Source organism: Malurus melanocephalus, unplaced genomic scaffold (genome assembly GCF_030028575.1).
Source record: "Malurus melanocephalus ecotype Western Australia unplaced genomic scaffold, MMel_1.1 scaffold_325, whole genome shotgun sequence".
NCBI lineage: Eukaryota > Metazoa > Chordata > Aves > Passeriformes > Maluridae > Malurus > Malurus melanocephalus.
Window position 1 is genome coordinate 325,259 of NW_026623557.1, and position 27,486 is coordinate 352,744.

Genomic DNA, 27,486 nt, shown 5'->3' on the forward strand with positions numbered 1-27,486 from the left:
CGCGCCATGCGGGATGAGCTGGAGCGGTGCCGCGCCGAGTGGCGGGAGCTGGAGGAGGAGTTCCGGCAGCTCCAGGTGAGCGGGGGGCGGCGGGACCCTGAGGGGTGCATCGCGCTGCATCGCGCTGCATCGCTGTGCCTTGCCCCGCCTGCGCGGCCGCGGCTTCTCCCGCACTGCCCCGCGCTGCCCTTGCCGCCTCTGCTTCGCATCGCGACGCGGGGTCGGCCCCGGCTCGCCCCAGGCGCGCCCAGCTTGGGAGGGGGACCGGGAGTACCCCACTGCCGGCCGCATCCCCGGGGCAGCTCGGCAGGAGCAGCCGGAGGTGCGGGCGGGCTCCCCCYGCCCCGCCCGGGGCGGCCACACCAGCTCGATGCCTTTCTGCGGCCGCGGGGTGCCCGCACGGTGCATCCCGGTACGGCCCCACAAACACCCTGTGCCCCGCTACACCGGGCAAGTGCTGCGAGCGYATGGGACAGACCAAACCCAGCCATGGCCATGCCCCGGGTCCCTYTGATGATGCGCCGAGAAGATGCGGTGTCGCGGTTCCCGCTGCTGGAACAAGGCTGGGAAAAGGGGATCTRGTGTGGTTGTGCACCCGTGGAGTGGTGCAAAGAGCAGTGCAGGCAGCGCCTGTCCCGCCAGCATCGCCTGGTGGAGTTTGATTTTTCGTGGTGGGATACGAAGGGTCCAAGTCCTGTTTTTCCATCTTGCAAAAGTGCATTGAGGGACAGAAAGGCCTCGGAGCAGGGACCAAGAGCTGTTCTACAAAACGCTTTTACCTCCAGAAACCTTCCCTTCCCCGCTTGTCATCAGTGCTGCACCTATACACGTGCTTTAAATATTAAAGCCAGTTTTAAAGCACGACCGGCTGTTCTCGCTCTGGAGACTGTTTTAGCCTCCTTAGGCTGTTAAACAGAACGTGCATGCAAAAAAAAAAAGTGTAATTTCCAGATTTAGCTCGTCTTAATTAAAACTCAGTGCAGGTTGTACTCCTGTTAGCAGAAGCAAGGTTTAGGTGCTGGGGGAGACCAGCTGATGTGGTTTTGTTGGTCATTTGTTTGCTGTGTGCACCTTTTTGACCAGCACATTGCCTGAGTCTGTCCTATCCCACAGCAAATGGCAGTGACTTGTCCCTGCCTCAGTTTCCCCACCTGTAAAAGGAAATTAGAAATGCTTCTTGGTGGGGTGACAGCTCTTGGTGGCCAAGTGTCACTGACCAGTGCTGTAGAGGTGTGCTCAGCAAAACCAAAGTGATCCTTTGGTGAGAGATGCAGTGCCTGTACTTAGTTTGGTTGYTAAGGGCTTTAAATCGGATACTGGAGCTTGTTTTGGATTGTTCTTGTAAATAAAGAGCAGCTAGCAGCTGGGTCCTAGCAAGGGTGAGAAGCAAAGGTTTGGTTTGTGTGGTCTTACCACCGTGTTTATGGTCTGGGAAAATGGGAATTTAGTGGGAATATTTTGTGGTTGTTGATGTGCCAGTAGGTGCAAACAGCCGTGCAAACAGCCATGTAACCCACACTGTCTCATGGCACCAACTCTGCAAACTCTTTTCCTTTTTCAAGTTACTACAGATCTTAAAACTGGCCCAGAGGTCATAGCTTGGGGCTTGGTGAGCCCTTCCTGAGACCTCCCTCACTGGGAAGGTGGTGAAATCCTTGCAAAGGGTGGAAAAGCAGAGCCTGGCTATTCCCGAGAGGAGGAAGGGGTGAGAGCAAAGGCTCCTCTYGATGAGTTTGCAGACAGTGAGCTCATCCTCCTTATGGCCAAACAATTAACTGGGGGCTTCAGGGGACCAATGAGCTGTGATAAATTCCACTCGAGGAGCATCTGAGGCCACAGGGAGGGGCATTGCTTCAGCTCTTTAAACCGGAATGTGGGGCAGTAGGTTGCCTGAGTATCCATGGAATTGGGGTGGCAGTGGTGGACAGGAGGTGCCTAAACCCTGCTGTGGATTTGTGGCTGGTTTTGTGTCTTTCCCCTCCCCCCCTACTCCGTTAGGTCCTCATCATCTTTTTTTTTTTTTTTTTTTCTCTTCAGATTTAATCTGGTTGTGAAATTGGAGTGCCTGCTCTGTGATTTAGCCACCATTTATGCACATGGATCAGGATCAAATAGAAGATTAGGGGATYCGAGGATTAGGGGCTTCATTGCAGGGTGGGATGGAAGTGAGGAGCTCCTGAGTGGGAAAGCTCACTAGAAAGAGGAAATGAGTATAGAGGATGCTTTTCCTCTTGCAGGAATTTCATCATTTAAGCCCTATTGTGTCTGTACTGGTTTGGCATCTCCCCCTCTTTGCTTGTTAAAGGAGTACCTGTTTTATCCCCAAAACCCAGCATTTTCCCTGTTTCCCTTGAAGGTGAGGACCAAATGCCATGAATAACCCAGAACAGCCCTTCCTACCAACTGTCTCCTCTTCTCCTGCAGGAAACACATAAAGTTTACAGGCAGAAACTGGAAGAAGTGACCAGCTTGCAGACAGCCTGCAGYGGCTCCATACACCGGCAGAAGAAAACACTGAGGGATTTGAAGCACAGCCTGCAAAGGTAATGAGAGACCTGGAGGGTGGAGGAGGCAGAGGAACATCCCATCCTCTTTTCCAAAAGGCCAAAATGCTTGGATTTTTAGCACTTTAATRTACAATCTGTGTTGCAGTGCTAAAGTTGATCCATATTATGGGCACATAAAATGTTCATAACTGCATGAGGGAGGAAGTCCTGTAAATAAAGAAGTTTAAGGGAGCTGGTGCAGGTTCCATCCTTATGTGCTGTGCGTTGCAGGACCATGCAGCTTTGGGCTTTGTGTTTTGCCAGGTGAGCAAAGCTCTGCTCTGTAAACTGCACTGGAACAGCAACATCAGTCCTTGAACCTGAAGGTGTAACTTGCTCCTGGTTGGATTTACAGGAGGGAACTGTCTCTGGCTGATCCCCAGGAGCCATGGGCTGAATTCCCTGTGTGTGGGCCTGAGTACAGCACCTCTGACACCATGGGCTGCTGGCTCTGCTGCTCGCTGCTCTCTGGTTAACATGAATTACTAAAAACACAGTTTGTCTGTAAATTATCAGCTCTGTGTTCTGTAACACAGAAATCCTCCATACCTGAAGAGCTGCAGCCTCTGCAAGGGCATTGCCTGAAACCATACACAAAGTTCCCAAAGTGGCAGGARTTCCTTCAGAAAAGCACAATAATCCCACAAAGTCCTGTCACTGAGCTGGTGAAAAGAGAAGCTGATTTATAAACCAGCTGTCTGAAGTAACCTACAGTAGCATAAACCTGGCAGTGAAATAAAATCATGGTAAGCCAAATGGTGCTGCAGAAATACAGGAGCAGARTGCATCACCTCACACAGCCAGCTTTTTAACAGCGTGGATTTTATGACAGCATTATTTTTCCTTCAAATAAAAAGGAGATGACAACATGAACAGGAATATCTTGTTTCTATGTTCTTGCAGGTGCAAGCCCCGAGCRAGTCCTGAGGAGTTTGCTCTCATTCAGGAGATCAGCAGCCAGATCAAGGAGAGGCAAAATGCCTTCTTTGACATGGAAGCCTACCTGCCCAAGAGGAATGGGTACGTGTTCCACCRGGGAGGCTCCTGTGCTCCAGAAATTTTGGATTTTGAAATGTGYGCAGCGGTTTGTTCCTGAAGGAAAAGGTGGATGTTGAAGAAAGACATGTAAAATTGGATTAGTCATAAATCTCTTGCTGAGCTGCTGTGTCAGTTGTACACAGAATTCATTAGCCATGAGTGGATGTAAATGTGTGTGGGCAGTGCTGGTTTTCTGTTAAAATTACAGTAACCTSCACTGGCAAGGGATTGTGCAGTTCACTGTTCCACACTGATGTTTTCCTGAGCTAATTTTTTTGAGCATAAGACTTTTCTCTCTTTTTTTTTGAATAATATATTTAGCCAACCCTAAATTTATACTTTTCTTCAAGCAGGGTTGCCAGGACAGAGTGATGTCAGTTGCCGAGGGCTGTGTGATGTGCAGCCTCTTGGAAGTTTCTATCAGAAACTTTTCTTCCAAATCCTCMCTGTGATTTTTGGGTTTGGACAGTGCACACTACATATATTGYCCTTAGATTCTAGTGCAGAAAAAGGGACCATGAAAATAAACCTTTTYAATAGCTTCTTGGAAGTGCTGATTGATATTTCTACATTTGAAGCCTCTTCTGTGGTATTTACCTCCAATTTGTCTTAATTAAAAACCTCCAGCAAACGTGACTTTGGCAGAGCTGCCATCTCATTACCTCAATCTAGGTCATCCTGTGGTGTTCAAATAAAACAGCTTACCTGGCTCTGCTCTTGGTTTTTGTCTTGCAGCTTGTATTTAAATCTGGTGCTGGGAAACGTGAACGTCACTCTCCTGAGCACCCAAGCAAAGTGAGTGAGAATTCCCACATTGTGGGTTTTTCTGGGGCCAGCTGTGGCTGTGGACTGAAGCCCAGAGAGGGGAATGGGTTTCTCTTAGACCTGATAAGTGAAATGTCGAGGGTGGGCATGTGTACTGTGACATGGGGACAAGCTAATGTCTTATGTAGCTCCATTCCATCCATTGCTTGCTTTTAAGCCCAGCTCAGCCTGTGGCCTTAATTGTAAAACTGTTGGGTTTTGGGTTTTTTTGTGATGAAAATGGTGCTGTGACTTCTAGGCATATAGTGCTCCAGAAAATGGAGATGTAGATACATATATATATATATATATTTAAAATCTTACTGTGCCAGCCCAAAAAACAGCTCTGATGGACTTAAGCCATTGTTTTGCAGCTGAAACAAACCCTCCCTGCAGGCAGAACGCTGCCTTTCACCACTGTCTGCTGCTTTTCTAAGTGTTTCAGCAAAACCTCTGTCTCTGGGCTTGTGGGTTTGTATCTGGTTTGGTAAAGGTGAAGCCACGTTCCAGTCAAAGATCTGTCTGTGTCCATAAACAGTGTCTGTTCCCTTCCAGGTTCGCCTACAAGGACGAGTACGAGAAGTTCAAACTTTATCTSACAATTATCTTGCTACTCGGGGCTGTTGCCTGCAGGTTTTTTCTCCACTACAGGTAAGCTGCATTTTTACTTTTTATCAARTATTTTGAATACAATTGCCCTGGGTTTGAATTAACTTATATCCTGTTAAAGACAGCCAGACAGCTCAGGTGGTGTTTAGGCTTTGAGCAACTGGACAGCAGGACATCTGCACCCCTTTAACTCTGGCAGGATTTTAGCTAATTTTTCCTTTTTAAGAGTTTCCTGTAACTGAGAGAAGTCCAGCATTATGTWTCCTGATGTGTTGTTATTCTGGCATCATGCTGTCCTTGGGCATGAACAGTTGGTGATCCTCACTGGGTTGTCCCAGGCAAGGACCAACACTGCTGCAGCTCTGGGGTTGMAAAAGCAAYRAAAGAGAATTTGCRTGAAATAATCAGACCTGAAACATTATCTCTAGGTTGTGATAAAGTACCTGAGCACCAGACTTAAAAAAGAAACATGGATTTTGCTTAAAAACCAGGAAGGTGTTAGAGCCAAGCAGTAAATGCAGGATCATACCAGGAATGATGCTGCCCTGTACAGAGGCTGCCCCATGTCCCTTTGGTTTCAGGAGTTTGCAAATGGCAAAATAAAGTTTTGGTGTTCTGAGTTTTTTTTTGCCTCAGATCATAATGCTCTTCTGTTCTTTTAGTTGATTGGATTTATATAGATCTCATGGAATCTCCTCATTGAATTAGCCTGGAAATGCCTTTCTAAATTGGATCATCTSCTGCTTCTGTGGCGCTTTCTCTCCTTCAGCAGCACTTAATGTCATCCCTGCATACCTGCTTATCAGCTCAGGATCTGCAGTGCTGGATCACAGGGAAAAGGGCTTGGAGCAGGGAGTGCTGCCTGTGGGTTAGAGATGTTCAGRATGGGGTTTGTGTCTGTGCTCACATGGGCAGGATTTCATTTACCCAGGAGGACAAGGAAAAAATGGGGATTTTAAAAATGTGTGTAAAWTAATGAGATTTTTTTTTTTACTCTGTGTTTTTTCTGTTTAACAGGGTGACAGATGAAGTGTTTAACTTTCTGTTGGTGTGGTATTACTGCACGCTGACGATACGGGAAAGCATTCTCATTAGCAACGGCTCAAGGTACAGTGCCACCTGCAAAAACTGTGGAAAGCATGAAATGTCCTTAAAACCAGGCAACAAAAAAGGGATTCAGCTTGGCACTGAAGCCCAGCAAATCTGAGTTGCTGGTGCCTCTCTGCACTCTCTCTCCTTCTCCCTGGTCATTTCCAAAGGCACATGTGGCCACCTGAGGTTTGGGGAGAGAGAAGCTGCAGTTCTTAAAGTCCCTGAGTTCTTGGTCCACAGTGCTGGCTGTTTTTGGTGGCTGTGGGTTAGTTGTAGATGTGGTCTGGGTTGTAATTGTGTTAGAGGTCAGACACCTTTGGTTGGAAATGCCACAGCATCCCTTGTGCTTGAGTTGGGCCATCTGTTTTGCTCCCTGTCCCTCCTCCCCAAGTCAGGATCATTTTTTGTCTGTAAGGCTGGACTTCAATGCTGAAATCCATGTTTCTTGTCTAACTGCCACGTTTTTTCCTGCTCAGGATCAAAGGCTGGTGGGTGTCTCATCACTACGTTTCCACGTTCCTATCTGGAGTGATGTTAACGTGGTGAGTCTGCTCTTGCCTGCTCGAGGTGCTTCAAGCCTATTTCATGGTGTTTATGTCATCTGAGCATTTAAATCCAGTGTGACCACAATGCTGTGGCCACAGGATACATGGCAGGGCAYCAGACTTAATATTTGTTTGATGTTACAGATGTTTTCAATGATAAATACAACACTCCAAGTTTGTATTTGCATTGCTGGTTAAAAAGAAAAAAAAAAGAAACAAAGAAATCCAAACCCTGTGGCTGTATTTGAGCTGGTGATAGCAAAATCTCTCCAAGTCTTCCAGTTTCTGTCTCTGTAACTAAGGAAACAAGCAGCACTTTGCTATAGAGGAAGGACACTACAAAATGAATGTTTGTTGCCTTCACTGAGCCCTGGTCATGGAATTTAAAGCCAGAAATGCAAATTATCCATTTGCAGTGGGTGGTGGTGTTGGTCAGACACCCCACTATGCACCCCATGTGTGGCCCCCGTGCAACCTGTCTCAACTTGGGCATGAAATGGTTAGTTAATTATTAAAAATTGTTTTAAAACAACAAAARCATCTGCTCCTGAATCTGTAAGGGRCTGRCAGTGATTGGGGCAGAAGGTCCCTTGCCCTCCCAAAGGGCCCTCAGGATCAGGAGCACAACCACCCCCTGCTCCAGTGCTCGGGTTCTCARTGCAGATGATGCTGAGAGGCTTTGCTGCAGCAGGAAACTGTGATAATGGATAAGAGGGGACAGCATTTATCCATGTTAGAGAGGGGAAACCTAATCAATGAGAGCATTTCCTGTGGCTGTAGCCCCTCTCTGGGTTCCCAATGGGTGGAATGGGCTGAGCACCAGCTGCTGGTTTGTTTGCTAATGGGATCAGGCCTGGTGGTGAAGGGGAAGGGCACTGCAYTGGATGCTTTTAGCAAACTAATGGACCTCCCCTGTGTTTTGCTTCCAGGCCGGATGGACTCRTGTATCAGATGTTTCGCAGTCAATTTTTAGCATTTTCAATATTTCAGAGTGAGTATATCTTACGTTGCTAATTCAAGGGACAAAGTAATTTTGTGTCGTAGGTGCTTAGAAGAAAACACTTTAGTTTGGTAAATACTGGAGTACTAAACTATAGGAATATAGTGTACAAATATGCAATCCACAAATATAAGCAATAATTAAATGTTGTTGGATTAAACATTATTAAGTAGTTTGATATTTACCATACTTCCAATGTAGTGATGTTTTCTCTCTCCTTCTCCAGGCTGTGTTCAGTTCTTACAGTATTATTACCAAAGGGGCTGCCTCTACAGGCTCCGGGCTTTGGGGGAGAGAAACCACTTGGACCTTACAGTAGGTGAGGTTTCCTGTTACACTTTCTTTGCTCTGTTTTTGCTCAGGTTTTGGATGCAGTGATAGGGAGGGAGAGGGCTGTGTGGCTCCCCATTGCAGAGCTGTGTCCCAAGGCAGGAAGGGCAGAGAGGCTTTTATCATTCTCTTCAGGTCCTGWGAGTCAGGAGCAGAGGAATCTGATYTTTGTCAGCATTTGAGAAGRCTAAGAYRGAGATTTTGGTCATCCTYATCCTCCTCCTACTACCACAATTTATATTATATATTTTTACTTGACAGGAATAGCCCTTATAGGGTGGTCTGGGTGGGGAAGAGCTGCAGGTCGAGTCCTAGCTCTTCTGTGCTCACACTCTGCCTCTTCTGTCAACCTTTTCCAGAAGGATTTCAGTCCTGGATGTGGCGGGGGCTGACGTTTCTCCTTCCCTTCTTGTTCTTTGGCCATGTAAGTTTGAGTGATCCCATTGTCCCTCTGCTGCTGCACCACAAATGTGCTTTGGATCACACCATGACAAATGTTTCCAAGGTTTAATTCTCTTTGCTGGCAATTAAACTGCCTTTTTTTTTCCCTTTGCAGTTCTGGCAGCTATATAATGCAATCACACTTTTCAGATTGTCAAGGCACAAGGAGTGCAAGGAATGGCAGGTGAGTGTTGGCTCTGCTCAGAAACACAGAGCAGGGGAGAGGGGGTGCTTGGCCACATCCTGAAAGATATTTGGGCATCTGACTCAATTTAAATACCTGAGAATAATACAGCACAGAGCCTGTTCTGTGTCTGGTAGTCCAGCAGTGCTGGATATAATCCCTGTTGTAGTGTTACAAGGTGATAAATGCTGCTCCTTCTCCCCTCTCAGGTTTTTGTGTTGGCTTTCACGTTCCTGCTGCTCTTCCTCGGGAACTTCCTCACTACTCTCAAGGTGGTGCACACTAAACTGCAGAAGAACAAAGACAAAGTGAAGAAGCTGTGACTCCCCCTGTTCCATCCCTCTGCCCCCAGCAGGGCTGGGTTTGGGACAGACCCTGCTCAAGCCCAGCCAGGCRATGATGGGCTGGGAAGGACTTGTCTGTTCCCGTGTTTGGTGAAGGAACTCTGCCATAACAGACTCAGTATTAATGCAAGCATGGCTCTCCAGTCACACTCCTGCTATTTATGTATATTTAATATAAAACGTATTTGCTTCTGGGTTTTTTTTTTTCTGTATATAGAGCAGCATGCACCTGCCTGGCAGAACGCCAGCATTGGGGAAAATGTGGGATCTACTGTAATTCCAATTCTGGAATGATACCTAACACTTTCCAGTTTTATTATTTAAATTCTGGGTATTGAATTTGCMGAGGTTTATGAACACTCTGGGTGGATCAGTAATACCAAGCGAATGCTGTTTTTCAAGGCATTTGTTTAAGGCATATTTTCAGTGGCAATACAAACCTGTGTTTACTGTGAAAAGAAAGTGCTCATCTTTGTACCATACTGCTGCTATATACACTTTAAAAAAGSTATTTAAAGAAGAGAAATCCTCTTTTGAAAATAAAATAATGCAACRAAAGCAGTTTTTAAATGGCAGGGAAGTCTGCTAGCCCTTTTCCAGGGAGACCAGGTCATCTGTCCAGGCCTGAAAGGACCTAAAATAAACCATTCAATATGCAGCTGCCTCAGCCCCTTTTTAGTAACAAACACACAGCCCTTGGGTTGGTTTTTGAGGCACAGGTCTGGAARGAGGAGGATGGGCTCAACTCAAATATTAAATATTTTCTTTAGATGCCACACTAGTACCAACAAGGAAGAGAATGTAAAAGCTGGGTCAAGAGGGTGGCAGGGGACAAATACTGACTGCCATTCTGCTCCAGTCTTTGTGCTGCTTGGATTTTGCAATTTGACATATTTTCAACAGTTCTCACACCATTTGAGCTGTATTTTGCTTTCTTTTGCACACYCTGAGAAGGATTTTTTTCACTCCTTGAACTCCCAGTTGATGAGATGTAAATTTTGTTTTCTGTTGAGAGCGATGCTGGTTCTGTAGGGGTGAGTTCTGCAGAATATGAGTTCTGCAGCCTCAGAAACTCAAATTAAAAAAGCCAGAGAGGTTTCCACTGTGGAGTTGATGGTAAACGGGTCATTTCCTGAACACTGGTGTTTCAGTTTCATACTGGATGAGGTATGGGTGGTTGTGTTTCTTTTACTAACAAGTTGAGAAAGGCCTGCACAATCCTTGAAGATTTTTCTATAGTCAAGGATGTGCCCAAACTTTCAATTAAATTAATTTTCCATTTGAGGCTCGTAGGTGCTCACAAACCTTAATTAAAACAAGTTAGGAAAAAAACGAAAAAATATCTTTTTTTTTTAAGACTCAAGATCTCTTTACCCTGCATATAAACAATAATGATGGCTTGCTCCAAAACAGTTTTTCACCAGCTGGACATGTGYAGTTTGCCTTACACAGAAAGCTTTTAGCAACACCTGTACTGCAGGAACCTCATGTMCCCTCACAGGTTTGGTTTCTGGTGACTACAAACTAGGGATTGCTCCTAAAATGTGAGATCTCAGTGAGGGGATGTGCAAAAGAACCAGGAGATTTGAGGCACATGTACCAGGTTGTGCAGTGGGAGCATTCCTGGTCCTTAGACAGACAACTGACACCTTCATCACAAAAGGGAAAACTTTAATTTATAGCAGTAGAGATGATTTCACGAGTGAATGAGTATTTCCTCCAGTGTGCATCTGTCTTGTATTAAATAAGCTGTAAATGTTTACCATGAGACTGACTTAACCTTACATGTAGTAGCTGCTTGGAGTACTTCTAAATTTGAGTGCTGTAAATTAACTATTTCCCATGACACTCCATTTTTTAATTGGAGCAACTGCTATATTTCCATTGATAAATGCCACTTTCCATTCCAGCACCACTGAAGTACTCTGAGCTGGTCCAGGGAGGTAGTGGATGTTCCATCTGCACTCAGGGGACAGCTTGAGGCCAACTCAATCCACTGCCATAAAGTTAATGAACTTGAAAATGTTAAGATAAAACTTTGTTTCTATCTCTTCAAAGGTGCCTGACAAACTGCTTTAACATTACTTCTAAAAGGTGGGGGTTTTCTGCTGCAAAAAGACAGTAAATTGTAGCTCTAATGTGTCACATCTGTTTTGCAGAGGAAAAAACCCCAACACTGAGTTATAAAGTAGCAGTTRCTGTTCACTGCAGTTTAAATAGGGAGTTGTTTGCACTTAGAAGCAAAAGCCAGATGGGTGAAGGCACACAGCATCAGTTAACTGTGATAAACAGCTTTGAAAACTTTGTGAGAACAGTGTAAAAAAAGTGCAAAAATATCAAAAATTAAAATTTTAAAATAACAATTATCCTAGGAATACAAATGTTTTAAAAAAACGGTTTTCTAAAGTTAAACTGTTTAGAAAATCTCAATCACTTGGCTCTTCTGCAGTCCAGATCATAACACTGAGCACACTTTCCTTTTCCTGTGGCACTTGGCTTTCTTCATGGCACTCAGTGCAATGTTTGTGGCTTCTTTAAAAACATTTTCTATGTTCTCACGGCATTTTGCTGAGCATTCCAGATAAATTTCTGCATTAATCTCCTTGCAAGCTGCCTCACCCTGGAAAGAACAAAAAGATGTCAGTTCAGTGGATGAGAAGGCAGATGAGTTGGGGAAGAAAGGGAATTTTTTTGTACATCTTTGCAATCRCAGAGGAAGAAGCTGCCTCTGAGTGCAGTTCTAGAGTGTGAGTGGCACTGGTAATAMACTGAAGCACTGTAAATAAACTTGGGGTTTTTCCACTGTGTTGATCCAAAGCCTGATCTAAGAGTTCAGAGCATTAGAGACTCTTGAGATGYAGAGCCCTGATAGCACAAAAATATTCTCAGTATTGAATTTCTTTAAACTAAATGCTGAGGTAGGTACTTAAGTGAGGATAAGATGTCTACATGGTGGTATTTTTTTCAGGCCTGACCTTAACTATTCTGTGATGTCACCTTTAGTAATGAATGTCACATGCAAAAACAGAATCTGCACTGATGCCTTGCCTTGTTTTGCTCGTGCACATGCAGGAACCTTGACTTTTGCTTTGAAGCATCTCAAGGGCTCAGCCAAAATCCTCATAAAAACAAACGGGTGCCTGCATTTCTCAGCCATGCAATGGGAACAGACACAAATCTAAAACATTTCCATGCAATGCTGGTTGTGTGAAATCAGTACAAAGCACGGTGTTTTCTTACTTGTGATCCTTTTATTGTGCCAGCTCCCAGGTTTGAATGCTTGTGAGCCTTTCACTGTGAATTCCAGGTCTGCAACCCATGGCTCACAGACTCTCCATTCATTCATGATAATCTCTGGGAGTGGGGTCACTTGAGCACTTGGGCTTTTATAGAGGGAGGGTTTCTTCATGTTTAAGCAGTTTGTCTCCTTCCAGTTGCTTGCAAGCTGCAGTGGCAGATACTGTTGAGATCCTCTGTGCCTGGCATGGGAAGCATCACATCATGTGGCTCAAGTTGCCACCAGCTGTAAAAGACTGAGGTAGAGCATGTTTCAGGGGGGAAAAACCAARTGGGAGAGCTCACATAGGAGACAAAGTTTGTGTATCGTGTGGGCCCTTGAGTTTAACTGCATGAGGCCTCAACAGACTCGCCAGAAGTGTCTTTTGCTTGCCCTGAACCTCTCTCATGTGAGGATGATGAAGGGATTTATTCTTGCAAACAATGAACAATCTGCAGCTGTTCACAGTGACAGTTTGGAACATCATCTTGTGTGCAAGGGAGACAAACTAAAAGGCCCAGCGTGGTTTTGTGGTGATGCAGTTTATTTTCCTGCTGTTTAGCAGAAGTGGTGATTCACTCAAGGTCTTTGTGCACTTGACCTTGTTCCCCAGACGTGTGTCTCCATTTGAAAACCRCTGTTCTTACTCTGAGGTGAGAGAAGGATGGTTTTGTAGTTCAAAAAAAAAGAAAAAGTGGAGCACCAGAGCAGAAAGGTCTTGTGTGACATGGGACAAGCTGTTCCATCATTGTTTCTCCTGTACTAGGACAGCTATGCCAGTGACATAGGACTACTCATAAATCTCACTGCTTCATAATACTTCAAGATATTGATGATATGTAGTTTTCCTAAGATATCTTTAGACACTTCAAAGAACAGTCTCTCATGTCAAAGAAACCTTGCAGATGTTCTTGCTATTGGCCTTGAAAGGATTTATTTTTAAGTATGATTTGCAAAACACATTTATTCCAGAATGGTCAGTGTATTTAATCCTGCAGTGTGTTTCCTACCTTCTCCAGTCTTTATCACAGTGCTGATCAAAGCACCAGTGATGGCTGCAATGTGGGCTAATAGCAATTATGAAGGAAGTCCAACAAACTTGCTAAGGCTTACAAACTTGTAAGAGTAATAACCCAGCTGTGAAAGGAAAGAAGTGCATCTTGACCTGGTTCACCTAATTTTGCAGTGTCTGTGATGGTACTTGTGAGGAGCAATGCCATCATGTGCTTTATCTCCTGCCAAGAGGCCACCACTTCAAACAGCCTGAAGTTTACCTGGTTGTAGGTGATGGGTTCCTGCTTGGAAGCCCTGAGCTTACGCAGCTGCTCCTTGTCCTTCCGAAGGTCTGTCTTGCAGCCGATCAGCACAACAGGCACACCCCGGCAGAAGTGATTCACTTCAGGATACCACTGCGGGCAGAAAACCAAAACTTTTACATCTGGACTTTTTTGTTGTTGTTTGTTTCCTGAAATCAAAACAATACAGCCAAGCAGCATTTACTATCAGCTGCAATTCCAGAGTTTTGGAGTTGGTTTAGTGGGGGAGGCCCAACATGCACTATTTACATTACAGAAATGTTTAAAAGTCCTACCCAAAATCAGCTGCTTTATAAAAACATAGTGGCATCTGTCTCTATGCCAAAATGTTTATTTACTATCTGTTTAAATTCTGAGAAGTTCCTCTAAAGTCCTATTTAAAACCAGAATTTGGATTAAGTCTGGCTTTGTTTTCCTGATGCTATGTCCAAGAATGCTTTGGAGCGTTACAGAAATCCCAGCACAGAGAAGTGGTTGCTCTCATCTCTCCCCTGCAGTTAAATACAMATGTGATGGAAGTAGTCTTGACTCTGAGATGTGCAGTGTTGGTTGTGTGACATTGCTACAGATAAAGCAGTGATTTCACCACCTCTGTTTGATCTTTTTAGTGAGAATCAACCCCAGCTCTGAGCACTTATGAGCTGAGCCCCAGGTCTAAGGTCTGTGACCTGCAGGCTACAGGACACTAAAAGAAYCAGCATTTTTAATCTGACATCTTGTCATATATCAGGCATGTGTAATTTATTTAGAAGGTTGAAGTAATTAGGAAAGCCTCTTACCTTGGCTGCTACGTTATCGTAGCTGGTGGGGTTCATGACATCGTAACAAATTAACACAACATTTGTGTTCTGGTAAGAAAGCGGCCGTAGMCGATCGTAGTCCTCCTGCCCTGAAACACACAGCATGGTTGTGATGGAAGAAATCTCTGAACAAGCAGAATGATGGGGGTATGTACAGACACATACCTGAGATCAAGAACAATGGTATTATAATTGCACAGACTGCAAGTTTTTCTTACTTGTAAAATTCCTTCCCTTGAGTACAGGAGATTCCCCCTCACTGACAAAATGCATGGTTTAGAATACAGAACACATCCTTGGCAGGTTTCAATAAAAAGCCTGCTTTTTCCACTTGCTAAGGGCTGAGAAGCAGTTGTAAACACTTGCTGCTCAAAAGCAAGCCATTGAGWGGAATCTGACAATTATTATTAAACATTTTCTATTTGACAGTGGTGGTCCCCAAAAACATTTGCACATATGATGCTGTGAGGAGAAGAAACACTGTATTTCCTACACAGGAATGCTGAATTAGAACCCTCAGTGGCAAACTTGCTTTTCCCAGCCTGGTGAGCTGAGAGGAAGCAGCAATTACACACAGGATTGTACAAGCCATGCTGCAGCATGAGCCAGGCTTAGCTGGCCTTTGAAGCTGACTCCCCACCAGATCTAAGGGAATTCTGCTGAATTCTGGAAAAGCAGGGGATTTGTCATACTTCTGATTAGGGATATTCTAGCACGTGACGTGACAAGAAGAAGCTGATTTGCTTCAGACCTGTACTCTTCCCCTTACAATAATCACTGTGCCAGGGTCTGAAGGTGTCTTGCTCTGAGACTGAGAGATTTAAGTTCAAGAAAGCCGTAATTCCCAGATATAGTTGGCAGCTCAGGAAAAAAAAAAAAACCAAAAAAAAACAAAAACCACCTTATTATTCATTTAATAAGGAAGAAAACATGATTCAAGCAGTCTGTAGAAGGTGTGTTTGTCACCGGAATGCTGGAATCAAGTACATGTCTGTGATGTACTGAATTTCCACGAGGGTAACTGGGAATGCTGTTCCTTCCCGTTATCACCACAATCCACACACAGCCCAGAAACTGCCCTACAGGAAAAGTTCCACATGTCAAGTTTTCATGTTGATATTTCAAATGAAGGAATGCAGAAAATTCCAGKGTGCCCCAACTTTACAGCAAAGATTCCTGCCCTGGCACCTGCCTCAGTCCCAAGTCACAGACTCAKCACTTGCCAACATTTTTGTCTCCAGTCTGAAAAACTGCAGATACCAGAAAGAAAATATTATTACAATATTTCTCTCCCTTTCTTAATTTAAATGACTGATTGAGACACAGTTTATTCCAAGGCAATCTCTGCTGGATAAGCCATTACTCAGTTTGCCTGAGAYGTTTGTACAATGGGAATCTTGGGCTTGCACCATTTCGTATTTGAGCTTCCACAAGAGCCATGTGCTCTGTGGGGAGAGGCAGAACAAAGAGGGATTGATCCCTCAGGGTTTAATCCAGAAATAATAGACAATTGACAAAATTATGCATGTTGTATAAACATTCAGAGCAAAGACTGTACTGCTTATCCCTTCTTATTCTCCCAATCCATCTACTTGTTTGCAACYGATTTACCATTTTGTTGATGAGATAATCCCCTAAATGCATTAAACACGTCAGGTGCCAAACTTTTTTTCCTTCTTAACTTCCCCTAGTGCTGTGTAAAGTTTTCCATGTTCAAGTTCAGGCCTCTGAGCTTCTACCAACAYAGCTTGTAAAATTAAAAGGTCCTCTGAGTTGTTGCTGGCATTTTGTGAGGCAGACAGGACTGTCCCGTTGGGAGAAACATTTTTATTTGCTTGGAATCAGAACATACCTCTAAATTCACACTCTCCTGGATGGGATAACAGTAAAAGTGCCTGTAATGATGTGACACAATATACTGCAAGTCAAAAACTATAAACATGACCTGGCGAACTGCTCCTTCATCTTCAAATGCAGCTTTGCAGTTAAGGGTTTTTAAGCAAACAAACTCATGAGAAAATGGTGCTGTGTGAAACACGGCTCTGCGTGCRTTTGGAATGTGGGATCCAGAGCACAGAACAGGGTGGAGTGCAGAGAGCAGAGGGAAGGTGAGGTGGCAGTTGCTTAACCTGAGTTACAGTCAGGTGGTTGCAGCGCTCCTGGGAAAGGAGAAGAAAGCTGCTCTTTAGGGGCTCAGATGCATCCTCAGCTGCTGAGGATGTAACGGGACCCAGATCTAAACATAGACATCCCCCTCTCTGAAAACAATCCCTTTCACCTCCTGTCCTCAAGTGCTGCTGGTGAAATGCAAGAAGGAGCCTGGGAGACTTTTTTTTCTCTGTAAAGCTGCTCACTCTGTGGTCAGAGCTAATTTGGCACAGATTTAGGTCTTTTACAAAAAGAGTTTTAAAAAGGAGGAACAGGGGTGAGCCTAATCAGTAACTGAATATATATGCAAAGCCCCGGTGTGTGCTTCCTCAAACACAGGTAGCTGTTTTCTGTCCCCAGTTAACAAAAAACACGCTGTGGAGGAGTTGGTTAAGTATCTRCTTATGTGTGAGACTCCTCTGTCTTCCTCTGTCTTCCTCAATTCTTTACAACATCAGAAACTTTAGGGTTTTCTGAAGAAAAAACTCCACCCAACCGAATTCACCTAAAATTTGCTCATTTTCTGCCAAGCTCCCAGCCCTGTGTGCCTCTGGGTGTTGCTGTGTAACCCACCTGACTGCAGTCGGGCCCTGTGGTGGTGGCTGAGGGTGAACAAAGTGAAACCACAGTTCTCATTCTCATGTGCATGTCCACCTCTGTCTGCTGTTCCTCACCCCTTTGCCCATTCATCACCTAAAAAGTGCCAGCCTGTGAGTTACTTGCCAGCTATGTTTTTTCATTATTCAGTTAAAAAAAAATTGGGAAATAGATGTTCTTGGCAGGAAGGAAATTAGTAGAAGAGGACACATGGGGCAGGAAGAGCACTAAAAAGTTGGGTTTTTTGTCTTACTCCGGCATGACTTCCCTCTCAAAGTTATGAAAAATTACTCTTGCATTCACTGGGTTTTAAAATTTCTCTGAAGACCTCAGGCTGCCATTTTTTCTGTCATTACAGATGTGAGAAACCCTGCTGGAGGCTTTGCATGTGCTTCCTGTCAGGCAGAGCAAGCACCCACAAAGATGAGGCATTACTTCCTCCCCAGCCCAGCCCAGCMCWGCTCTGCTCTCTGTTCTGAGAAACTCCTGCACCAGGAACTGATCCTTGTGTCTGAACTGCACCTAAAGCATCAACACTGCTCCCTTAGTATGGAAAAATTACAGAGTTCAGAGCTTGAAATGGAAACTTTTAATTGAAAAAGCAGCTGCAAAGSCTGTTTGCAGACCAGCCAAGTGATGTTACAAAGCCTTTACACATTGCGTRTGTGTACCACCAACTTCCTGCAACAGCGAGAAGTGTTTGATGAGGAAGACCCAGTAGCACAGTACAAAAGTCTCACCAAAAATTCTTATTCCAGCATATTTTAGACCAATCCATTTGTTACTGAAATTCTTGCCAAGAAAAGAATACCTTTTGTATCTTCAAATGTTTGATTCTCAAGCATTCTGTTTGTGTCCTCCTTCCTCAGAAAGTAGGACAAGCTCAAAGGTTGAAGCTGCTCARGGCTTGACAATACAAAGAATCCTTCCAACTTAAAACAGGCCACAGAGCTGAACCTGTCCTTTACCTTCCCCTGATGCTGAAGYACACCCAGCTCTATTTAGTGTTGCTCCAAGCAAGATCCTAAAAATACTGAAGTCTTTTCTGCAATGGGGGAATCATGAGGATCCAGTGTTACCTTTTAGAACAGCTTTGCCTTCTCCTCCCCTACACCGCTGCATTGCACTTGGCCCTTCACCTCAGAAATAGTTTTACATCCTTTTGATCCCACTTAAATTATTTTATAATAGAGGTAAYGATCTCTCTGCTTTCTTTCTTGCTGTGTCTTATGAAAAGTGAAAGRAATTTAACAGGAAGGGAGGAGACAAGTGTCAACAGCCTTGAGAAACTTGTAGCCTTGTGGCCATGATGCTGTTTTGTGAGGTGAAAAACTTTGGGTTTCGAGGTTTCCAGATGAGAGATGGAAAGCAATTGCTCTTTCACAGCAACAATGGCAGCTCCACTTCCCAAAGTGCCTCACGAGACACAAGAWGTTTAGTCCAAATCAATTTTAGAACTGTGAATTCAGTGTGGAAGGTATACTCATGCATGAGCAGGGAAATTACAGAATATGGGGTAATGGTTTTAAACTGTCAGATATAAACTATCAGATTTACACCACATATAAAGGAGAAATTTTTTACAATGAGGCACAGGCTGCCCAGAGAAGCTGTGGCTGCTCCATCCAGGAGCTGTGCACTCCTGCCAGGCTGGGGAGAGTTCAGTGCTGCAGGATCCAGCCGTGCTCCTCAGAGCCTGGAAGAGACTCCAAAGGCAAATGTTGGAATGTGAGGCAGGGATTTTGAACGAGAGCTACAAACTGTGACAGGCAAAAATTCCACACTGACAGCAAACAAACATAAAAATGACAAGTGCAGTGGTAAGTTTTTGGTGCCAACACACTGGATTAAGGAACCTTACACCAGATTCCAGCCCATCTCTTTTCCTCTAAGGCTTAGACCCTTCTAGATCACTAGAAGGTATGTTACCCCAACTAACTGGCCTTAGAACAGTAACACTGACAGAAGAAGATACACTGGCAAATTGGGTGCTCAGGATCTTAACACACTATAGAAAAAACTAACAATAAATTTCCCTTTTAGATTAAAAGCCTTTAAAAMTATGTTTTCAGCTATCACGTGCTGTATATAAGAAGGTAAATGTGTTTTACAACTATTAAAAATTACAGGACTGCATTCGGTTCTTATTTGTCTTTGTGGGAATTTGGAACAGCTCTACAGGCTTGAAGTGAAACAGATGATTTACACTGAGCTGAAACGGAGCACGTGTCAATTTTAGGGTTCATTTAGGAACACAGCTGGATAACAGAGTCTGGGAGCTTTGAGCGAAGTTGAACACAAACCATTCACAAGTTCCTCCAATGAACCTGAACAAACTATCAGCATTTTCAAATAACTTTTATTGCTACGACCTTTTGATTTTGAACACAAACCAGCCTTTTTCTTCTTCCTTATTCAATCACACATGGCAGCAGATTAAAATATTTTCCTGGTTGATTGTATTATGCTTTGCATCTGGGAATTGGGTTTTAATACTTTCAGATATGTTTGCTATTTGATATTTCTGAATTAAYTGAGTTGTTAAGATAATGAGTTGATGACCAGAACTGCCATTAGACAATCGACCCTTTTTTTTTTTCTGGAAAGCACATTGATATGCAACAGGTAATGATGGTTGGTTTGTTTGTACTTTAGTCTCTAGCAGCCTTAACTACAATGCTATGGTAAAACTATGCTGTAGAGAAGCAATTTGAAAATCTGTCCATCTTTACAGTCTTCAAATATTAGTCTGGTTTAAGTTGACCTAGCACAATCTGCTGTAACAGCAACGGGGGCAGGTTCACCGGAGCAGCATTTTACAGTAATACAGTTTCTGCTTATTTGCCTGAAGTTACGAAAGGCCAGGGCTGGGTTTGGGCTCYGTCCCAGGCCAATGTCCCTGAGTGGTGCCATCGCAGTGGCCACACAAGAACTGCCCCTCACAGTCCTGCTGGCATTGGGAAAATGGAACCCCTTACCTGCGGTGTCGTACAGGTTCAGGGTGACCTCCTTCTTCCCCACCATCACACTCGTSGTGTACTTCTCAAAAACAGAGGGCGCGTATTGCTGCAAAGGGAGCAGAACGATCTCGATGATCTCAGAGGCCTTTTCCAACCCAACGGACTCTGCGATTGTGCGAAGCGGTTCTGGAGGGGCCCAAGCGCTGGGCCCCAGCCCCGCGGGGATGGCAGCCCCTCACCTCGGGGAAGGCGCCTTTGGCGTACACCATCAGCAGCGACGTCTTCCCGCAGCCTCCGTCGCCCACGATCACCACCTTCACCTCCTTCCTGCCCGACGGGGCGGCCGCGGGGCCGCGGGTCCGCTCCGCCGCGCCCTCAGGCACGGTCCCGTTGGCCGCTTCCATGGAGCGGGAGCGGGAGCGGAGCGGGCCCGCTGAGGGCGCAGCGCTGCCGGGACGGGGCTCCGCTCCCCCTGCGAGCCCGGGGCGGGCAGAGCCACCCGCGCCCCGCCGGGGATTGGCCGCGCCGCCGCCGCCGCCGCCTCAGGTGCCGCAGGGCCCCGCCCGGGCTCCCCGGGACACTGSGGGAGCCTCTCCCGCACCCCGGGTCCGTCTCCCGCCCGCAGGGTGAGGCTGCTCGGGGTCACGGCGGGAGAGCCCCTCAGCGCCGCATCCCCTCACACCCACCGGGGCCGATACCCGCGCCCGGGCTCCCCGGGACACTGCGGGAGCCTCTCCCGCACCCCGGGCCCGTCTCCCGCCCGCAGGGTGAGGCTGCTCGGGGTCACGGCGGGAGAGCCCCTCAGCGCCGCATCCCCTCACACCCACCGGGGCTGCGATCCCCGCCCATCCCCACAGCGAGCCCTCGAGGCTTCATCCCCCGGGACCATCGGGCCCTGTCGCCTTTGCCCTTCCACCCACACACCGAATCGCGGTGTGTGGAATTTATTTATTCCCGTTCCATTTGTTCCCACACGGAACCTCCCRAGCCGCCAGCGCTGAGGGGCCGTGCAGTTCCAGTCCCGAAAACTGAGCGGTGCCAGCCACCGTGAGGGCGAGCAGAGACCCCCGAGGTGTCCCCGGAAAGGCACCTTGGTGTTGGCAYTGTCAGGGACTCRATGCTTGTTTTCTTCACTGTCAGGGACWCAATGCTTGTTTTCTTCTGATTTATTGCTCCGGTAAAGAACCGACAGCTCTGCTCATCATCTGCTCATCACCGAAGGTGAGCCGCGATGGAAATAACTGGAATTTCACATTGTAATTGCAGAAATGTGGTGGCCCCAGGATTCCACATGGTGTTTTTTTGGTACAGTGGAGCGCAGGGGATCACAASAGCTGGGTATGTTTGGCTGTGGAAGGGGATCACAACTGCTGGGTTATGTTTGGCTCCAATGCACAGATCAGGGGAGTGACACAGATTTGGACAGATCTGCTCAGGTGCCAACCTACCACCATTCAGCGTTTTTAAAAAGTGTTTCTTTCCTGGCAGGAATTAACAGCGTGTTCTATCTTAAGTTTGTTTTTAATAAATAAAAATTTCCTCTATTTTTTCCCTTTTTTTTTTTAAATACCACTTGTGGGAATAGCAACAAACCCCTAAGGACATGCTCGGATGTTGCAAGAMCGTTTAATTCAACTGAGGATAAAAGCTCAAACCACAATTCGCGTAGGGCTTTGCATTTTCCCCTGCACGGTTGTGTCACTAGATGGCCTTCCAGACCCAATACAAACACTGCTGCACTCGGGCAAGGAGGATCCTGCTTTGTGCACAGGGCAAACAAAAAGCTAGAAAAGGATATTTCTGCAGTAGAGAAGAAGGACCTGTAATACCTAACAAAGTGTCATATAAATCAAATTATAATAATAAAAGAGTATTCAAATTCACACGTAGATCAAATTCACCATTTTCCTGAGGGAAAAGTTGCTGCAAGCACGTAGAAGCTTTCAAAAAATACTTTATGAGCCACAGTCTTATAAATCCTATCTGGAACACAGGAAAAACCATCAGCTCCTGTCCACTGTAATGGCTGAGGTTAAACAAAGAAAATCTAAAATGGAATTGTGCCACTGATTTAAATGGAAGATTCAACCCTCTATTAGTGAAATTCAAATCTAATCACTAATTGCAAGTGTCMTTCCCTAGTTCATTTTTGGCCTGTATAGTGATTTTGGTACAAGTTCTTTCATCAAAAGCTTACACATCTGCAGCTCAGGGGTCTGTGTTGTGTGGAGATTCTTGGTGAGCACAACAAAACCAAAGCTTTAGTGGGGCATGGAAAATATCCGTGCTTCAATCTTGGTACCAATTTATTGCTTCATGATCGCCAAGGAAAAATTAGGAAGGAGTGAAAGGTTAGCACACTGCTTAGGAAAACTCCTGTGAGTTTATGGTTTTTAAAAGATGCTTTAACACTCTGGATGGTATTGATGGTTAATTCAGGTTAGCCATTAAAACAGACTCACAGATTAGGTTCAATATTGTTTGAACACACCATCTACTGCATATTCATATTGTTAATTTATTTGGTAATACAAACTGGACAAGAATGGAGACCCGTTCTCCCATATTGTCTTCAGAAATACATTTTTGAAATACACTTAATTGTTTTCTTTGTAACACAGACCTCAGTTTATGAAGACTTCMACACAATAAACAGTAACCCCATTTATGTCCAAGGAAATATTCATAAGCTTAATTAAGAAAGTGCATAACAAGACAGAGCCTTAAATATTTATTTTTAACATTACCARTGACATTAATTATTTGTGTTTTCAGCTATGAATTCCCACTACAGCATGTACTGAGCAAGAGCAATGCCTTGAAGAATTTACAATGGGAAAGACAGAGCCTAAAGAATGGAATTTACCAAGTAAGTCAAGTGAATCTCTGATAAATTTCAGATGTTGCACAAGGCCAACAATTGTTTGTCTGCTGCACACAGACTCTTACTGAGGGAGAGTCTCTGCCCCACAGAATTTAATATGGACAGAAAGAGGGGGAACTATGATGTGGGAGAGCTGAACTGTCCCTCCACAGGGAACAGTCCCTCCACACCAAGTTCTGATGRCAGTCAGTGTAACAGGAAAAGCCCGTGATAAAGCAGGTGTATACTCAAGGTGATTCATCCTGTTTACAGAACAAATGCACAGAATTGTTTTTCAGTTGTGCTTTTGCTTGCAGTGCCAACACTGCTTTGACTCTCATTAAACCCACCGTACGATTTCCAAAATCAAAGCTCCCCAGTGTCCTTGAATTTCAGCTGCTTCTCAGGCTCCATTTCTGTGGTGTTTCTCGCTGTTCCTCTCGCACATGCAGAGCTCAACCATCTGGTCCTCATGGCCTGATATTTTACACACACGCCCCCACCCCGAAAAATCCCTTGGGCCACATGATTCACCATCTATTCAAACCTTGCCATGTGCCTGTTTTTTTGTGTAGTAGCTCCTACTGATGTAAATCCCTTGTTCCATAAAGGCTCTCAATTGCCTTTTTCACTGAAGGCAAGGTGGCTGTGACACCTGCCAGTTTCTAAGACGTTTAACCCAACCTAAAACGTTATTATATTCTTGTTTGGCTGAGTAGGAACCACATTTTTTTTCCCAGTGGGACGTGTTGCCAAAAAGGCATTAACTTTCTAGACTRTTAAGTAATATGGAAAAATTATATTTCAATAAGAAAATTTCCTTTCTGCCTTTTCATGCCTTAGAAATAGTTCCTGTTTCACTTGGCTCAAGTAGCCCATGCACTAAATCTRTGCAGAAATCTTTGGATAAACTCTACATAAAATCTGTCCAAATGCTACCACAGAGTTCAGAAGGCTGAGAAAGAAAACAGGACAAGGGTCTGCAACAGGAGATGTGAGACAAATTAAGACACAAAACTCAGCAAAATCAGGCAGAGAATATTCAAGCACTTTGATGTAGTTTGAACAAACTTTWTTCATAAACCACACACTGACCTAGTGAGCAGCTATTTAAAGGGAACACAAACTGTTTCTTGGGTTATTTTCTCTGGTATTCTTTAAATCAGGGTGCCAACTATGTGGGCCAAATATGGCCTACATGATACAAGCACGGCCAACGTGCTGTGTTTTGAATTTCACCTTTCATTGGAAACGGAATTCTCAGCTTTGCAGTTGTGGGGGAAAACCACCCCTTTTTGCAAACCTGAAATACATCAATGTGGTAACATCTCAGACRGATACAGGAGGTGCTTAGAGGCAGTTTCAGGTTTCTGTGGCTCACTAAAATGTGAACTCTCGAGCCAAATTCTGCTGTGAAAAATGGGTAACACAAGGTTAGGATCATCCTATGCTTTTCTGGAACATCAAACACAATGAGTGATCTCTGAAAAGCATGAAATGAACAGGTGRATGTCTGCCAACACCTCCATAGCTCTGCCCCCACCGTTCTGGGGGATGTGTGTCTCCCAGATGTGCTGGCACGGCTTCCCCGAGCCACAGGCARGAATTTATCACCACAGGCTGGCAGAGCTATCACAGCGATGCTGGATCTCATCCCCTGCCTCTGTGCTGGGAAGGGAATCTGGATGTTTGGCAGAGAAAGAGGATTGAGAATGCCTTATTTCAGGTGAGATGTGTTGGCCTTGGAAGCAGGGGTTGGTTTTGCCATGGGAACAGGCAGAAGCAGCAAGTTCAGGAGTGAGGCACAGCCTTGCTGATGGCTGACAGAGATCAGGGCTCTGCTACAGAACTACTGAAGTTAGTCACCATCAGATGCTCCTCTGCATCCAGATCTGCAGCAGAGAACACATCCCATCAGGAAGCSATTTGGGGAAATAGAGGGAAAAGGGCTACAAATAGCTTTGCTTGCAAYACAATGTGTTCTTAGTCAGTATCTAACCAATCCCTTTAGTATAACTTCTAAAATCCCTCTGGCTTAGGCCTTCCTGTGTTTTCATTACCCAACACTCCRCCTAACCTAGCAAGCATGAAGATGTTATTTTTTTTTCAAAATTGGAGTGCTCTTTGCAGTATCTGCTTCCTTCAAATCACTTTTCCCTTCTCGTGTTCCCAAATTATGTAATTCCTTGTGGATAGAGATATTTTCTTTTAATGTTCTTGCTGGTTCAGAAACAAGGGAAGACCGAASTCAAGAAGAGTGTGTGTTAATTTASATGACCACAGCACCAGGCAGGAGTTGCATTTGGCTGCTTTAGTTTACACAGCAGGGATTAATATGGAGTGGGTGAGTCAACTGTAGATTGCCAAATCTGGGTTACGCTCCCCAAAATTCTGCTGGAGGATTTCACTAAATTTGAAATATGTGGAGTTGTACTTTTTTTGTGAGGCTGTAGAGAACATCAAGTTTAAGTGAACCCAGCTTTGGCTTCCTAAATATACTTTTCACTATGTGAGCTACAGTGCAGCCTGAACAAGTGTGTGTTTTACAGAGTTGTGAGTCAGGCTTTGATCAACACCTCATTCCTGCAGTCTCRCACTTGGCCCAAGCAGGAATCCCTCAGACCTTTTGGACAAGGATGTAGGGAAACTGGAATATTCATGTGTGACAATAAAAGATGGCAAAGTAGGCTATAAGAAAATGGACTGTGGATGAAATAGGGACATATTTTTGCTGAGTAATGCATAGCACTGACATTAAAGGGCAGTTAACTTGAAGCTGGCTTCCTCCCCTCTGATATCTGTGCAAACTTCCCACAGGAAGGCAGCAATGGCAGACTGAAGAGATGATAAAATTCTGTTCATATGGGGGATACCACAATTTCTGCCTGCTTTTCATGGAGTCCTGTTTGTATGGGGAGACCTAAGTGGGAAGCACTTGCTCTGTCATTGTCTGGCTGGCAAGCTGCTCATTCATAGAGGTGGAAATTTGGCAGGAGCCAGAGGAGCTTGTGGTTTGTCAGAGCATGGCCAAGCAAAGGACAGGCTCAGACTGAGCTTCTCTCAGACCTGAGAGCAGCCATAASCCATCCAGAGCAAACCCTGCACAGGAACAGCGACACTCAGAGCAGGTTAATTAATAACTTGAGGCACTGGAARTAAACCCAGGTTGTAATTGAGTGATGTTTGTTTTAGAGCTGTGATTCTTGGCCTGGTTTGTGGGAGCTGGATGGGCTGACGGTGCAGAGTGGCCTGGCTGGATGTCCCGGTTGAGAGTCACCAGAGCGGGTCAGGAAGGTGTTCAAGCAGCAGGGTGGGGTGGTGAGGGCACAGAGAGCAGCAATCTGATCGTGGGTCTGGCACACTGCCCTGCCCTGCTCCACACCRCTGTCCCTGATGGCACATTTCCTGTGCGTTTCTCCCTTCCTACACACATCTCACCCTTCCTGAATCTCCTCGTAACAACAGGCACATTGTCAGGTTCCCAGTTGCTTACTGGGATTAACACAGTAGCTCTGATTTCTCAAGGCGGGGAGATTTCCTGGTTAAAACTGTTCTAAAATAACTTGCATCTCTCACAAGGCTAAAAATGCCCCTGTGTGAATGGCAGCTGAATCTGCTYGTAAAATGTCAGTGCCCCAAGACCTTTAATAGTCTTGGGAGTCTAACAACRGTATAGACAGTGCCTGTTCAAAGATAAGGGCTCCAGGCAAATGGAAGAAGGAAGCAAATACAGCATCCCCCTGAATCAGACATCTTAGACAAATTTTTTTTAAGTACAGAATACATCTGGTTGCATATTTGTCAAGTATTTTATTGCCTTGAACTCCACCCTCAYCAAATCCTTTCCACTGTAGATCTGAGTGGGCACCTCCATTTTCCTTTTAGGACTCACTTTTGGACCTGGGGAAAAGTTTTCTCACTCTAAAGGCCTCCAAGCAAGCCTGGGCTGGTCACAGTGGAGCAACAGCTGCAAGAGTTKAAATTCCTCTCCCCACCCTGCAGCACAAGCCGTGCCCCTCAGCCCTCTGCCTGGAGGAGCCAGAGAGAGGAATGTCCAGCTTTCCTGTTTCCCTGCCAGCTCCATTGGCATTTCCCATTCCACAGCTAATTGCATGTTAGGCACTGACACCACAAAGTGTTTTTTCATGTGGGCAGCAGAGTGGTGGTGGATCTAAGAATTCCTTTTGGTCAGAACCTGCAGATGTTTGTGACATTTTTTACTCCCCTTTATGCAACRTGTCAGGCGCTTGTGATAATTTGCTGCCACAGGAACCACTTCCTGCACGCTGCTAAGTGTGAGTCYTTCCGGACCWCTGGCAGGCAYGCACAGGGAAAAGAAAAGACAACGTGCAGGGGAAGGTGTCAGGAAGCAAACAAAACCCTGTCCTGCACCAGCAGCTCCCAGGAGAGACACAGGGAGAAATGCAGCAATGGCTGGGCGGATTTAGTGGAAACTAACTTCAGTTAGAAACTATCAGTGGCAGAAACAAGCAGTGACCTGCCCTCTTGAAGGTTAAAACAACTAAAATACCTGGAGAAAGTATTTTAATTTAAAACTTACCTTAAAAAAAAAAAAAAAAAAAAAAAAAAAA

General features: G+C 45.1%; 2 protein-coding genes across 4 annotated transcripts; one reads left to right on the forward strand and one right to left on the reverse strand.

Annotated features, from left to right (window-relative positions):
- The first annotated feature begins 6 nt into the window (after positions 1-6).
- On the forward strand, positions 7-10,242 carry TMEM120B (transmembrane protein 120B). 2 transcript variants are annotated; one of them, XM_057377747.1, is made up of 12 exons: positions 7-75; positions 2,425-2,543; positions 3,450-3,566; positions 4,320-4,379; positions 4,944-5,039; positions 6,015-6,104; positions 6,566-6,631; positions 7,564-7,625; positions 7,861-7,953; positions 8,324-8,388; positions 8,521-8,589; positions 8,799-10,242. In XM_057377747.1, exons 1-12 carry the CDS (start codon positions 7-9, stop codon positions 8,910-8,912), a joined length of 1,020 nt encoding a protein of 339 aa, XP_057233730.1. In that variant the 3' UTR covers positions 8,913-10,242. The 2 variants fall into 2 exon arrangements, with proteins under 2 accessions (XP_057233730.1, XP_057233731.1); XM_057377748.1 differs by having other exon boundaries at positions 8,521-8,593; positions 8,799-8,875.
- Positions 10,243-10,587: 345 nt separating this feature from the next.
- On the reverse strand, positions 10,588-20,502 carry RHOF (ras homolog family member F, filopodia associated). Of its 2 annotated transcripts, none has more exons than XM_057377749.1 (5): positions 20,271-20,502; positions 20,050-20,137; positions 14,306-14,415; positions 13,485-13,619; positions 10,588-11,553 (listed from the first exon to the last, which is right to left on the reverse strand). In XM_057377749.1, exons 1-5 carry the CDS (start codon positions 20,433-20,435, stop codon positions 11,389-11,391), a joined length of 663 nt encoding a protein of 220 aa, XP_057233732.1. In that variant the 5' UTR covers positions 20,436-20,502; the 3' UTR covers positions 10,588-11,388. The 2 variants fall into 2 exon arrangements, with proteins under 2 accessions (XP_057233732.1, XP_057233733.1); XM_057377750.1 differs by lacking the exon at positions 10,588-11,553 and adding an exon at positions 11,569-12,466.
- Between the last annotated feature and the right edge of the window lie 6,984 nt (positions 20,503-27,486).